This window comes from Artemia sp. Qi Xiang Cuo, chromosome 4 (genome assembly GCF_049724085.1).
Source record: "Artemia sp. Qi Xiang Cuo chromosome 4, ASM4972408v1, whole genome shotgun sequence".
Taxonomy (NCBI): Eukaryota; Metazoa; Arthropoda; class Branchiopoda; order Anostraca; family Artemiidae; genus Artemia; species Artemia sp. Qi Xiang Cuo.
The window spans coordinates 15,401,703-15,417,292 of NC_142797.1; the positions used below are offsets into that span (position 1 = coordinate 15,401,703).

The window sequence follows — 15,590 nt, forward strand, 5'->3', positions numbered from 1 at the left end:
TTATTCCTTTTTGACCCTAAGGCCGGTCTCTACTCTTATACATTTCTATTATTCTTTGTTTTCCCCACAGTTTATATAATTATCCAGTATGATCTTTCCCTATCTCACCCATTATAAAAACCCGGACCGAGGTGCGAGTGCTCCAGAGAACGTTTTTGCAGATATAAACATAAGCGGTATTAGATCTTTTCACGGGTAGACAAAGAATAATCACCTACGGAACAAGTACTGACAAAACCACTTGGCCGGCTCAACCAATAAGTGGACAATAAGTGCAGAAATAAGTGGGAGGAGCTTTTTGTTTGCACTGAGAATGAAGAGCCAGAAATCATCTGCGGTAAACTTACTGGATAAGTATATAAACTGTGGTTTTCCCCAAGGATAAATTAAATGCTGCCTTCTTAAATTGTAGTTACAGCAAATGAAACTATACCTCATCATGTAATAAAGGTCACACTTTTCAATGGAGGAAAAATTTATGGCACATAGCCCGATGACTAAAAATAGATGAAAACTTTTACTAAATAGAGGAAAAAAGAGATTTGTTATCAACTAACAGAACAAAACACATCGGAAAAACACATCGGAAAATTTATAAAATAAAGAATAAGTACATGGTAGCCTTGTGGCAATTACCCAAGAAAAACTTTCATCTTCTTCCCTCAAGCAGTGAAAGCCGTTGCCTAGCAGAACTGGAGAGCTTTCTGAATGGTTTTGAGCTTTACTTATGCATGAAACAAAATCAAAGGTTTGTTTAAATTATTAACATGATGTTTTACACAACAGCTTCATAGCTTAAACAGACCATATCGCCGAAATGAAGAAAAATTTTCTTTTTTTTTTTTAGGCAATTTTTTTAGTTTTAATGCAGATTCAGATTACTTGAAACATGTTGTATGTTATGGTCAATACAAGATAAAAAGAGGACTATTCATAAACCTATTGGGTGATTTAATTATCCATATTTTTGATAGGTTCCCAATTAGATATAATTAAAAGAAACATTTTTCTGGTAAGTGTATAACCTGTTTTATATAAAAGATAATTTATTTATTATTTAGAAATTGTATCAAAATACATAAAAATATATTTATTTATAATATGTTATATATAATGAACATTATAAAATATATAAACTATAATAACATAACAATAAATTTACAATAAAATAAAAGCTCTAAATAGGGATAAAGTCCGTTTTAATAGATAGTGTATAGAAAATTCACAAAAAATACCAGATGTTTCAGTCACTGTATATGTGACCGAAATATGTGGTATTTTTTTGTGAGCTTTCCATACACTAACTATTAAAAAGGATTTATCCCTATTTTGAACTTTTATTTTATTGTCATGGAAAGGCAGTGTGGTCTCCGAAATTATCTAAATAAATTTACATATTTATCATAAAATATCTATTAAAAATATATTTAAAATTTATTATTAATTAGAAGATTTGATTTAAAATTAGATCAAGTGGCATGTACATAGTTCAAAGATATGAAGAACTATGTCCACCAGTATCTCCGTCTTTGGTAGCTTAACACTATGATGAGTTTACGGCAGTATTAGGTAGCAGTGACAATCCAACCCCTTACCATTCATGACAACTGGAAAAGTCTTTCTTTTATATTATGGAAGTCGCAAGAGCTACCCCATTCCACCCCCTTATAAAAATACTAAAGATTATCCGAAAAAATTCAAAACTATCTAGTTTTTTTTTATGTTAACGACAATAGAAAAAAAATTACAACACCATTCCAAATCATGTGGGCTAGAGGACGTGTCTGAATAATTTGTTTCTTATGGATGACAAATACAAATATATATATATATATATATATATATATATATATATATATATATATATATATATATATATATATATATATATATATATATATATATATAAGCATATATAAATATATAAGCATAAAAATTAAATTTTACTATTGAAATGTTTAGTATGTTTTGGGACTTGCTTGGGTCAATCCGGGGGGTAAGAACTAAAAAAGTTATGCAAAGGCAAGTTGCTTTATAATGCATAAAATTAGTAAGAAACATTGATACAGGTAAAAGAGAAAAAATGATCACTCTTACATTCTTTATTGTCCGGTTCTTGCCAATCCCATTCTCCATTCTCTACCATTTCTATAAATTTTGACTTTTTCTTGAAATAGATTGCTAAATCTGTTGCTAAGATAGCGTGTTCTATCTTCGACATTGCTAGGCGATAATTTGAAGGAGATAAATTCTGTAAGAAATTTCGGAATTAGGCCAGTTGCTGTGACATTAACTAGTTTCTGAGATCACATTTCTTTCTTTTAAGTAGCAATAGAAAATTCTGGAACAACATTTCAGAGAAATAGTTATAAGCATATTAGATTTGAAGGTATAGGTTTTAATTCTGATAGTTTCAATTCTTTTAATATTTATTTTGTATTATAGTTCTGTTTATAAGTATAGTTTTTATTATGATGGTTTTTATTCTTTTAATGTTTATTTTTATTATAATTCTTTTTATAAGTATATTTTAATTCTGATAGCTCAAGATTTTAATTTTCCATGCAAGTTTCTCCTATAAACCTGAAACTCGCATAATTTCAATTCTTTTAATATTTATTTTGTATTATAGTTCTTTTTATGAGCATAGTTTTAATTCTGATAGTTTTAATTTTTTAATGTTTGATTTATTTTTATTATAATTCTTTTTTTAAGTATATTTTAATTCTGATAGATCAAGATTTTAATTTTCCATGCAAGTTTCTCCTATAAACCTAAAACTCGTATAATTTTTTTCGCATTGTGACCATAATCCACGTAGCGCAGGTTTTCTTAAATACATTGATTTATTTTAAGTTTTTAAAAGAACAGTAAATGTCCTACTAAACATAAGATAAGCAGAAATAAAAACCTATAATAATTCAAACTCAAACGACCAAAAATTACAATTAAAGAATAAATTAAACCCAAAACGAACGGAAATTAAGTAAAAAATCATAGCAAACAAACAAATAGCAGATACAAATATAAATGATTAAATAAATAATTTAATAATGTAGCTGCGTTGGAGCTAGTAAAATCTCCCGAATCTCTGCCTTCAGCCGGGAGTGGAATGCGTGGTTGGGGTCGCATCTTCCGACGCTTCTCGTGTCTTTCCCCCAGATTTCTCCAGGTGCCTATTTGGGATGGGTTGACTCTGGCTGATCTTATAGAGTCAGAGCAACACCAGGAATCGAACCCCTACCCTTGCAGACACAGTCTTTCAAGGCTAGCACGCCTTGATTATTTACGAAGTTCTCGGTATTTTTTAGATGTTCTTTGGTTTTAATGTTGTCAAAATAACAAAACAACTTTGTAATCATTCGTTAGCTAAGATTCAATATATTCATCTACCTAATTATATTATTTAATTTACATTTGTCTTAAACTTAGAAATAAGCTACAAATAGACAAAGGGCAGGCAAGAAAAGGATCATCTTCCTATTTTTTTTTTTTTTTAGCAATTTCATATCATTCTCTAAGACAAGATTCTAACTAGTATCATAATTCTGGCTTGTTGAATGGCATAATTCTGGCTCCATTACTTGTTCCTTTTCGGAACAAGTAATAGATATAGGTTTGTCACAAATTCGTATGTTTCAATGAGAATTAAAGCCTTAAGATCTTAACATGAACAATTTAATAATAAAACAAAATACATCAAGACCGCGAATATAATTTGATGTATTAGCTTTTTGATGAATTTAAAACATAGGCAAGTAGCACGAAAAAAAAACTGACAACAAACTCAAATTAAAATCAAAAATCAATTTTATTCTTAAAAAGGGCATTAGAACATTAAATTTCCAATCGAATGAAGCCTCTTCATTACTTCAATCACAACCCCTCCTACGCAAAGCGGCGGGGGAAAATAAACAGAAGCCATATTTCTCTTCACTAAGCACCCCAAAATAGGGGCACTTGACAAAAGGGGCACTTGATAGGCATAATAGGAGCACAATAGGGGCACTTGAGATCGTGGCACCTTAAAATGGCACTTTCCACCACTTTGTGCTAAAAAACATCAATTTTGGCCCAAAGAGTGTAAAAATGTATGGAATGCAAATTCAACATGTTGTTCATTGTTTTAAAGCCCTTAACTGAATATTTCGAGCCCACAATCTTGAAAACCGACAAACATTAATACTATTGAACAGTTGAAGTAAAGTGTGATCTGCCTCAATAGAAACTGAAACAAAAAAAAAGAATTTACAAAGTTAAAAGAGGGGGAAGAGCCCCCGAGGATGAACACAATCCTTCTGAAGATAATACCATTAAACTTAATCCTTCAATGAAGGTTGAATCCTGTGTGCAAATAATTAAAAGCCTTCAATATTTTTCCGGAAAGTTTGGTCGAGGAAGGGTGTTTGTTTGTCACCTGTTTTTCTCTTTTTTCGGGGTTTATCGTATCAAACCATTCGTACTATTCAATTCGCACAAGTCACTGCACTATCAAGCCATCTGAGGCCAACAAAACTGCGCATGCCCCTCTTCTAAACAAATATATTCAAATCTACACTCTTTAGCTAAAATTTTATAACTAAAATTTCTGATCATTCCTTTGTATGACCTTGTCTCACTCGTTCAGGAACGACCTGCTTTTGTTTAGCCCCGATGGATGAAAAGCCACTTCTAGACTAAGATAATTGCCAAACTATGCTTGCTAAGCTGTTGGCGTAAGCAGGAAAGGGAGGGCAGTTTAGGTCCCCAAACGTGATTTAATATACCCTGAAAATCCTTCCTTAGGTGACAGTTTAGGAAACGGTTTCCTACAATTATCTCAGAAGTGTGAAGATTTCATAAGTCTCAACTTTAAAGAAGAGCCCAAAAGCTGAAATTGAGAATTGACTGTTTTAATGTATCAACCCATTATTGCACGAATGGACATTTAAATTTCGGAAGTTTTAACATTCAGGTTTTTACTTGAATTTGGGCAAAGAACTGAACTTTAAAATATTGATAGTATCTTGGCTAACAATCGTTGCATGTTAAAAATAATTAACTCAGTAAGGAAGGCGATAAGCCACGAACACTGGATGAACACATAGAACTAGATACAGGAACAACGGAGTTAAGAAGCTTTATAGCAAAGAACTGCAGAAACACAGGACTGAAAACATTGGTTAAAATGTTTAACACAGAAAGAAACGAGCAATGAAAGAACCTCTGGATCAAACACAGGACCTTACGCAAACCACTAACCTTTAAAATATTGGCAGCATCTTGACTAAGAATCATTGCACATTGGTTAAAATGATGGTGTTCCATTGTTGATGTAGAGTAGAGGGTTGCAAGGGGAGTCATTGCCTGAAAAAATCCAAACATTGAATGAAAAAAATCATTTGTAAATAAAATTTATAATTCAAGAAAATAATACAAGGCCCACATTCCAGAGACAACGCTCTATTGTTGCATGCAGTAAAGAGGCACAAGCTTTTCATAGATTACTTAACATTCCTTTATTTTTCCCCCAGGACCACTTCATAATAAACTTTGGAGGGGCTCATTTGATTGAAAATTCAAAGTTTCAGTGCATTTCGTTTGAGTCGAGTGTCATTTGAAGGCAATCAGCCCCTCACTTTTCCCTTCTTTCCTAACCGGCCCTCATGAAATCCAAAGATAATCAATCAAAATTAAGACATAGCCTTTGTGTTGTGTTTAAAATAGTTGATAAGACCAATAAATATACCTCTGAGGTATATTATCATAACCCACACAGGCCCTGGTGCAAGGCCGTTAACAATAGAAATCAATAATTGCTTAAAAATATGTTTTATAATGGTAACGGGGGCTTTTTCAACATTTAAGGAATGGCTAAGGGTATTAACTTGAAACTGTCAGGGAAATTTGAGGGAGGGGGGGGGGTTGAACTAAATCAAGCCACACGATGTGTATACAAGTTGTATAATGGAATATCTGCAACATTTCACGGACAGCTGAGGGTATTGAGATGAAACTTTTAGAGAATGCTGTCAAAAGTGACTGAAGTACGAGAACAGTCCCTAACTTGCCCTTTCTTTATTCCCCCGTAGCCTCCAAAGACATTCTATCAACATTCCTGAGACAGTTGTTTTGTTTAAAATAGTCGAAAGATTCAATAAAATGCCTCTGGGGATGACATCACCCACATGGACCCTAGAACAATAACCCAAAACACACAAATTGGTAATTAAAAAAACCAACTGTTTTTATAATGGAAAGGGAGGTTTGTAATTTTTCAGAAACAGATAAGCATTTTAAATTGAAAATATCAGGGAATGCTGAAAGGGATGTTAAACTAAATGAAAAGACAGTACGTGCATCTAGGTTGTTAAAAAAACGGCTTGTAATAAACGGTTTGATCTACTCGAGTGTTGTGAAAGGGATGGGGGTTTCCATTATGTAGTATGCACCCTCCTCCGTTCCTGTCGTTTGACGAGAAACCCTGCTGTTTAGCCTCAAAGTAAAATCGACATGAGCCTTTCACGAGTTTACCTAACCAAAACCATTAATACAAATAGATCTATGGGGTGAATTTGAGGAGTGGCTCTCCTCAAAGAAATTATACCCTATTTGACGAAATCTTTGTATTGAGTATTATGCTCTAGTAGTAAAAAGATTTTTTTTTTTCGGTTTCAGAGGCTATAGCTGGCTACATAAGAGGAACTGAATCCCTAGGAGCTAGAAGCTGCAAAGTGAATTCATTTTTTGATTTCGCCTGATTAGGATACCTGCTAATTAGCGAGTTAGAAAAAAAAATATTTAAGTTTTTTTCATAATTAAGTCACATTCTGGTCTTCTAAACCACCCTCTGTGGACTAGAAACATGTAGCTGATCTTAAGTTAGTAAGGAGTCCTGCACTTTATATAACTTCTTAGCACATGCCGAAGTATGCATCAAAACTTACATCAGTCGGGTCAACATTTGTGCATCATTATCCCATCTTTTTTTCCTCTGGGTGAAGTTTTTAACCCCAAGGGCACTTTTTCATGCCTGGTCTGAAATTACCTATTTTTGCTAAGGCAACATTTTTAAAAATACATTTTGTATCTCGAAAGCATTAAACAAATCTTAATGAAAACTTCGCCATTAAATAAAAACTCCTGGAAACTCTGGACTGCAACTAGTTCCAGGACTAGAAAAATACAAAGTTCAGACCCTCAAATAAGAGCAAAAAATTACCTTTGTCTGAAACGCATTATTTGTTCCTCGATGATCTAAATCATGTGAAAGACAGGCTATTAATAATCCCAATATCTGAAACAAAAATAAGTAAATGAAAACAAAAATTAAAATCAAATGGATTCAATTTTAATGAAACTGATAGTATGATTTTGGGAAAAAAAATATCTAGGTCTTCTAGGTAATACAATGTAGATGGCAACACCAAGCTTGAGGACATTATTAATTAATGAGAACACATAGGTGTTGAACTACTGAATTACTGTATTTTTGGATTACTGAATTAAGTATTTAATTATTGAAATTTGGCTTCCCCTCAAAAGGACTGTCTCTATTGTTTATATCTAACATTAGAAATTACGAATAGAGAATGACAAGGACCAATGAATGAACCAGCTTTGGCTCTCTGATTAAGAAATAAAGAAAGTAAGTATTTAACCAAAAATTTAAGTCAATTTGTTAGAAAAGTAGAAAAAATATGGACCAATAAAAGGCATCAGAATATAGTTGCCATGTCCTTTGGTAGCACAGCCAGAAAACAGTCTGTTTTTAAGACAGTCTGTTTTAGCAGTCTGGCTGCATTTAAGAGAAGTCTTTGAGCAGACTCTGATCAGACAAAATATTGGGTATGAGCCAATAAAAACATGGCTTAACTTAAATACAGATGGCAAGATGTTAAGCCTGCTTATGTCAAAAAAATGTATTTCCTCGGAAAGTGTAAGTTCTTTGAGTTTGAAGAACTTTGCCCTTCTAGATAAGCATTGTTACCTAGTAATTTGTAATTGTTCCAAAGTAGAAGCTATCAGAATATAAAAGGGCGAAATTAAATTAGTTCTGCCAAATTAAAAGAGCCGAATAGCACTAATGACTGCTGGTCAATGGGACAAATTAATATATAACGACTTAAGTCATTCTTAATTAATTAATTTCTAAAGTAAATTTAAATGTCGAGGCCCGGGATTTTAGGAATTTTTCCTATAATAAAAGCCTTTCTAAAATTTTTATCTATTGCTTTGAAAAGAAACTGATCTTAAAACCAAAGCTGACTATAAAATGTTGAAACAACCGCTCAGTTTGCTTGCCGTAGATAAAATAGTGATATAATAATGGCTGGTGAAATAGAAAGCTACTGGCCGTGGTTCCATTGATAATGTTCATTATCCATCTTTAGTTGATCTTTTTTTTTATCTTTAGTGAAAATGCGAGAGCAAACTGAGAAAGCTGTTTTACTTTTGTCCAAATGAAAAAAAGAATCTGACTAAAAATCAGTTCAGTCACCTAAAAATATTTATTTTCTGTTTGAGAATTTGACAACAATGTATGTTTTATTTTAATATTTTAGGATTTTACTAGTCTTGATAATAATTTTAAAAACTTAGTAATGCGCAAAATAAAAGTTTACCTCAATGTCGTGCATAAATCGTTCCATTTTTCCAGTCTTGAGCAAAGCAAACATTGTTTGAGCTACGTTGAGAGCATGTCTCCAATTGTGATATTTCACAGGACGATAGTTTTTCTTTACACTTAAAACCCAGCAGCAAAGAACCTAATAAAAAAGATTCAATTTTTTTTTGTAATCTTCCTTAGCCATTGTACAATTTAGATTTTCGCAAACAGCGGTGAAAAGATCTCCTGGATATTAAGCAAAGAGTATTATTTTTAAACGGAGATGATCCTTAGCTATACTATGTATTGACTCTAGACCTAGACCTACAGATAAATATATATTTTTAAATGAAAAACCAAGACATACTTTACATTTTTTTGTGATTATGAACATTCTACATTTCTGGGGCACAGCATTTCCCGAGTAAAAAAAAAATTAATGCTAAGGTTTTGTAGATGTAGCTCTTGGAAATATCTCTTCTTGTCAGCAATGAAAGCGTATCCAAAGTGTATCTTAATTTACTTTACTTTTAACTCTAATAAGTGAATAATGAGTGGTGCTACCAAGTAAATATAACATCTTACGTCTTTAATAACATATTTGTCTAGCTGCAAAAAACAACAACAAAATACTGGTCGGAATGATTTTGGTTTGCAATCTAGTTTAAAACCATTAGATTTATGGGAAATTTAGCAAAATTGCATTAGTGATTAATTATAAAATTAGCAATAACTCACGCGACATGTGAGTGTTATCACCTATCTGTAAAATTTGCAATATTCATTAATATAATTAAGATCTATGTACCTATGAGGCATTTCATGTAACCAAAGTTTAATTTAGTTTTAATCAATTAAGAAGAGTACTTTGCAATAAAATGCAAGAAATACAATCACAATCTCTTCACAAAAGTAGGTTCAAATAAGGCTAAATCTTGCTTTTGTAACTGGATCATTGCAAATGATCCAGTTACAATGTTTCATCCTATTGCAAAAAAGTCTTCATGCAGGGGAATCTTCCCTTTGATTCTTTTTCTGAAGCTGAAATTTATTATTGGTTTTAGAATTTTTTTGTGCTCAAACAAAATTTACCCCACAAAATAAATTGCTATTGCTACTACTACTTCTACTAATAACTCGCCATGCCACATGAGGCCAACACAGCTACGCAAGCTCTTCTTCCATCCAAATCCATTCAAAGCCTCTCTCCTTACATCCTCCCACGAAGTTCCCTTAAATCTCTCCTTATAACTTCCTCTCGCCCCAACAGAGGATGATCTGCTCTCCGTTTAGCCCTAGACGGATGGCCAAAAAGGAAAATCATTGGCAATCTGTCATCCTTCATCCAAAGAACATGTTCTAGTCGTTTCAATGTTTTTCTTATTATAGCCCTAGTAACCAGGATTGAACCCCACTTTTCGTAGACACTACCGTTTGAAATACGGTCAGTCAGTCGGGTACCCAAATAATTAATCGGGTATCAAAATAAACCAGCTGATAGGTATTCAAAAGAGCGTTTTTGTGTTAATATTTATTTTTAAAAAGACCTTAGAAAACTTTGTTCTTTTTTAGAGGGGTTGTTCATTTACTTTTATTCACATTTAGTTTGCTTTCACTTTCTACAATTACACCTCATCACGCAATTTTGGAGCAGTTGAAATTCCTCTAGTGACGTCGCTTTATTGTTATACTCGATTTTACTTTATTTTACATGCCGTTTTTATTCGTTTTTACCTTACCTCACTATGAACGTAAATTTTGTCAAGTGTGCTGTGGACAATAGTATAATTCTGTCAAGACTTACCATAATCGGCTTATTGCCCAAAGGGCACTACAAAATTGAGCAGCAAAAATCTGGCAACTTCACTTGAAAAGTGGGAAATTAAAAAAAAGTTAATAATTGATATGATTAATATGCAATATTATAGGATTGAAGCTGAAATTTGTCTGTAAGGGATAATTAGCTTGCATTTTTCTGTTTCAATAATCATTTAAAGCTAAAACCCAGGCTGCACGAAGCAGGCCTAAGTTTTCATGTAAAAATCTTTGCAGATTAAATAGGCAAGTTGGCTTTAAACTGATAGCCCTAATTATGACAGAATTTCACTTACATTATCGTCTGCTGTAATTTAATATATCGAAATAAAAGAAGGTATAAAAGAACGAGTGGGCTGAATTTTAGGATTAAATATAATAGATTTTATTAATATACGTTTTAAAAATTATATATTTATAAATTGAACATATAATTATAAATCATCAAGTCAAGTGCTCAAATTATGCATATTATTATAAGTTATATATAATTATAAATTCTGTGCTTATTTAATTAAACATTCTAGGATTTAATTTACTATTTCCCATTATAAGTTCGCGTTGTTAAAATTTTTTCTCGAGACTAGCACCAGCATTGACTCCTATAAGTATTCCATACTTTTTGGAAAACATCTAAGAACATACGAGGTCGTAGAAATAACTGGAGATTCCGTCCAACAAGTCATCGAGAAAAGAAAGTTTTGAGATAAGGGCTCTGAAAATTAAGCAATTTAATACTAAACTTTTGTTTTAATTATTACTTGGTTAGACGGCACGCTAAAAATCTTCACATTAAGTTGATGTTACGAGGTCAATTCACGGAAACTTGGGTAAGTGGCAAAATAAGTGTTTCAATATCTGGCGGAGGGGGGGGGGGCTAAATTTGTCTTTTTTCAATTCTTCAATGAAAATTCCAAAAAAAGCTAAATAACCAAAAAATTTTTTCAAAATTCAGTTGGGGGGGGGGGATTATTCTTCCCTCCCCAATTGCCATTACTGAATTGCTGCATAATAACATTCCAGTAGATGCGGAGAGCAATAAGGAAATAAAACACAAGGTGAAAGTGTTTCACCGTTATTATGAAAGGAAAATGGAATTTTCTGACACCTTAGGAAGTACTACAACGTACTAAAATATTATAAAATGTTTAAAATATTATAAAATATTTAAAACTATATTCATCAATGCGTTGAAAAATATTGAGTTCGATTTCTGCTTATAAAATGTCTTTTAAAAATCTCTAGAAACTGACAAAATCGGTTTAATCTCTTGTATTACTTATTACCAAAAACTCAAAATTATCATTCACATTTAGTAAAAACATTCACATTATCATTCATATACGGTAAGTAACATAGTACAAAAGTAAAAACAAAGTTCGTTCTTAATATAGCAGTATGATTTTAACTAAGCAATACAAAAATACAATCAGAACTTTCTCATCTCCTACGGTTTTTCGCAATAAAATTTAGTTTTTCTGAAAATTGGAGAGTTCATTGGAAAAAAAACTTTAAGGAAAATTTCCTTAGTTCAAAAGGTGTTTTAGTAAAAAAAAAAGCTTCAAACTTGTTATACGAAAACTGTTGGTGTTGATAAAAATTATGATGGTTTTGTATATAAAACATTCAATTTTGTCTTAATTCCTTTGGTGAATAACGGTAATATGGTTGTTTTGGTGAATATCAGCGCATAATGATCTTTCATTTTAGATAATAATGCAATTAATCCTGATTATTTTAATAACACCAAAGTATACACCATTCTATTTTCTGATAATCATCTCGGTATTGAAGCAATGACCCTGTTCTGTAGCACTAAGATCTTACATCTCTTTGCACAGATTACCATTCTTTACTTCATCACTGTTCTAACATTTTACAGGTCACTGATGTTAGCAAATAGTGCAAAGAACGCCATTTTTATGTCACATAGAACAATGATGAGAGAACTTTTATGGTGTACTTACCATTGCTCTTAGACCACTGATCAGAGCAGAATGACGAAAGACGTTTGCAAAAGAATGGTATAAGAAGTAAGATCTTAGTCCTAAGATTTCCCTTAAAAGTGTCGAAAGATGTAAGATCTTAGCAAAATGACGAGCAAAATATGGGCCTTAGTGTCTAGTACCAGGCTTAGAACTATTGTTGGTTCAAAACGAGAGGAGAATGCGATTTATTCTAAGGGCCTTATACACTGGGATGCCAAATGGACACTTTTAGTGTCTTTTGGACACTTTTTCACTCTGAGGGACACCGGGACACTATTGGGGCAAAAAAGGCAGCTTTTTGAAAAAAGGATACGTTTTGGACATTTTTCCAAATCAAAACCAAATGTCTTTAGTTTCTTCTTTCTTTTACTGCTTAGAATTTGCATTTTACTTTTAAGCTTTGGTAACGGCTTAGGGATTTTTCTTAGATGTTTTTGCGCCCTGCGTGAACACCATTTATCAACCTAATAGGAATAGGACCTAAAGTCTTATCCAATGTGGTTTGCTATATCTATTGAATCCAACTTTTCTTCTATCTTACGGTTGACGTTTGTCATCAAGCCGGTCAACTTCAAGGACCCACCTACTGCTGGTCCTAAAGTCACCAAGGCCGCTGAGAAGGCTGGAAAGAAGAAGTGAATGGCCAATCCCTGCTGGTACGTTCCGCGTAAATCCCTGTGGCGTGTAGCCGTGTGATTATGGCTATTATTGCACTGCTGTCATAAAAAGAAAGGAGTTTCGCAGAAAAGCTGGGTTGTGGCTCAATTTTATTTTTAGCCGCTAGCGAATATTTCTGTTTTATATTCTATAGTTCCAGCTGCAATTTTTTGTCAAATGCTGGTCGCCAGTTTCTATTGAGTATAACTCAAGCGAATTTATTTCAATCGGCCTTGTTTTTTCACTTTTTTAGTTCTCGAAAACGTCATTTTTGTTCAGGGCTAATTCTAAACGTTCAGAAAATGGCAAGATAGAGGAGTTGTTAAATGATTTTAACTACTTGACCAACCAGTTGACTAATTGGTTAAGGAGATTGACATCTTTTGTTTAATTTTAAAACCATGTAGGTCAAAATACACATTTTGTTGGCTACAGCCGTTCGGATCCTGTTGTGTCCAAAGATCCTTAATAGCTACCGAAGATCAACGACTCGCCTCTTTTTCGAATAACTTATGAAAATGCCGAAGTGATAATGGATCTCTATGATTGGTTTTTTTATTTTTCGACTAAGATAGGTAGAGGTATTTATAATCGATATAAAATTTCGCTCTGTTGACATTCTCATGACGATTTTCTTATGCCATCTCTTCAAATTGAACTAGCACTGAACTTAATTTATTGGTAGCGTTAATGTCAAAGCTGGAAATACCTGCAGAACTCATGCAGGTAACAGACCGTGAGGTAGCAAAACAAAGAAGGATGAATGTCACAGGTTTCTGGCATTTTTTCACGGGTTTTGAAAATTCATAGCGGCAACCCTGCTTAGTAGCTAATTTTCTAGAGGGATACTAAAAGTGTCCATTTTTGGCTGATTTGGACACTTTGTCCCTTAAAAGTTTTGGCAACCCTGCCTATACCTACCAGCAAGAAGACTAATAAGGAAGAGGAGGCCCTGGGGTTTCTTAATCGTCTTAACTCATGGTCTGAGACAAAGAAACTTCTGCTCTTTGTAACTTTTGTATAAGGTTTCTGATATGTAGATTCCTGGAAGCAACTGTTTCACTAATTAAAACATACTTAAGGAACACAATATACTTATTTAAAGAGAAACATTGCATGAAACTGGAGAGGCCTAAGAAAAAAAAATTAAGATTGTATTTCTAATTCAGAATACAAGTCCGTTTCAGCGCAAACAAAAAAAATTTTTGGAAACACAGGATATGGGTAAAAGTCATTCAGATCAATTACCTAACTTTCTAATTAGTTTCTCAATTAATTAATCAATGTAAGCTGCTGGACTAAAGTCAGTCAAATGGCGTTACGCTACTCGGAGATATCGTTCTTTTACAGGTATTTTATCAATCTGCTGTCGTATCTAAGAGAAACGAGATGTTTTCCTAATAGAAGAAAATTGCTCCACTGTCGGAAACAAGGTGACTTTTCTAAAATATCAACAAAGTATGAAGGACAAAAACACAACAGATAGACTGTGATATGACTAATTAGATCAAAGAACGAATGAAGCTCTAGCAATTGTGCAGCTAAATTTGAAGGATCTCGTTATGTATTTGAATGGTAGAGAAAGGGAACATTAGCTTTAGTTAGAATGGAATAGTTTATAATAAAGCAAGGCTTCTGGGGCAGAGGCATGGGAGAAAGTTAGACCTGGAATTTTCTCGTTTCCTCGTGGAAAAACTAAAGCATATGAATAGTGCAAAAGTTTGCAATATTTAGGAGAAAAATTTATACTTTGAAACTGTAACTTCTCACCCCTTTATAATGAATTTCTACGGGTCCCAATGGGATGCTCTAGGTTACAAAAGAGTTAGAGCCAATTAAGTTTTCTTTGGGTAGGGTAGGAAAATTTATAAGTTTGACGAGAAGACAGTGACTCAAACTTTAGTTCTTGAAGGTAGGACAGAAAAAGTAGATGTAGCAGCATTGTGCATTCCTCACACCAGTCTAAAAAGACTAACTATGACACGAATCTAAGACTTAAGCTTTTCAATGAATCAATCAAGCAACTTATTAATATCTCATCATGACAACATCATGACAACAGGCTTGTTCCCATTGTTGTCAAGTAGAAACATGTAGAAAAATAAATATGAATATAGTAAAATATGAAGAAATTCATTGAAACGCCTAAGGCCATGGATTAGTCGAATCTACAATTTAATAAGAAATAGCTTTTTTGTCAGTTGTTGAAGTGGGACTGGTCAGGTCGTACTTTCTACATATTAATCAAAAAACTTTTTGCACAAAACAGGTTTTTCAAAAAAAAGTAAAGAACTCCATTAAACCAAACATGAACAAAAATAGAATCAAAAAATCTAACTTGCATAAAACTACCACAAATCAGTATTAATAAATAAATAAAACCATCAAAAACAGAAATTAAAATATGTCAAACTTAAAACGAGCAGAAATTAATCTGAGTAGGGTTCCAAACCCTATAATTTCTAAGAGCCAGAATATAATTAGTACTTTACTGAAAAAAATTTGCATTGTCAGTCTAATGTACATATGCTGATGTTTATTCC

At 32.9% G+C, this 15,590-nt stretch overlaps 1 protein-coding gene across 3 annotated transcripts in view; it reads right to left on the reverse strand.

Moving 5' to 3' along the window:
* The window catches only part of LOC148952812 (cGMP-specific 3',5'-cyclic phosphodiesterase-like), a 372,326-nt gene that overhangs the window by 24,454 nt on the left and 332,282 nt on the right, over positions 1-15,590 (reverse strand). For all 3 annotated transcript variants that reach the window (XM_089088106.1, XM_089088104.1, XM_089088105.1), the window contains exons 12-15: positions 8,604-8,747; positions 7,202-7,276; positions 5,242-5,346; positions 2,098-2,251 (exon numbers count right to left, since the gene is read on the reverse strand). In XM_089088106.1, coding sequence (XP_088944232.1) covers positions 2,098-2,251; positions 5,242-5,346; positions 7,202-7,276; positions 8,604-8,747 — 478 coding nt within the window. The remainder of the gene's footprint in view (positions 1-2,097; positions 2,252-5,241; positions 5,347-7,201; positions 7,277-8,603; positions 8,748-15,590) is intronic.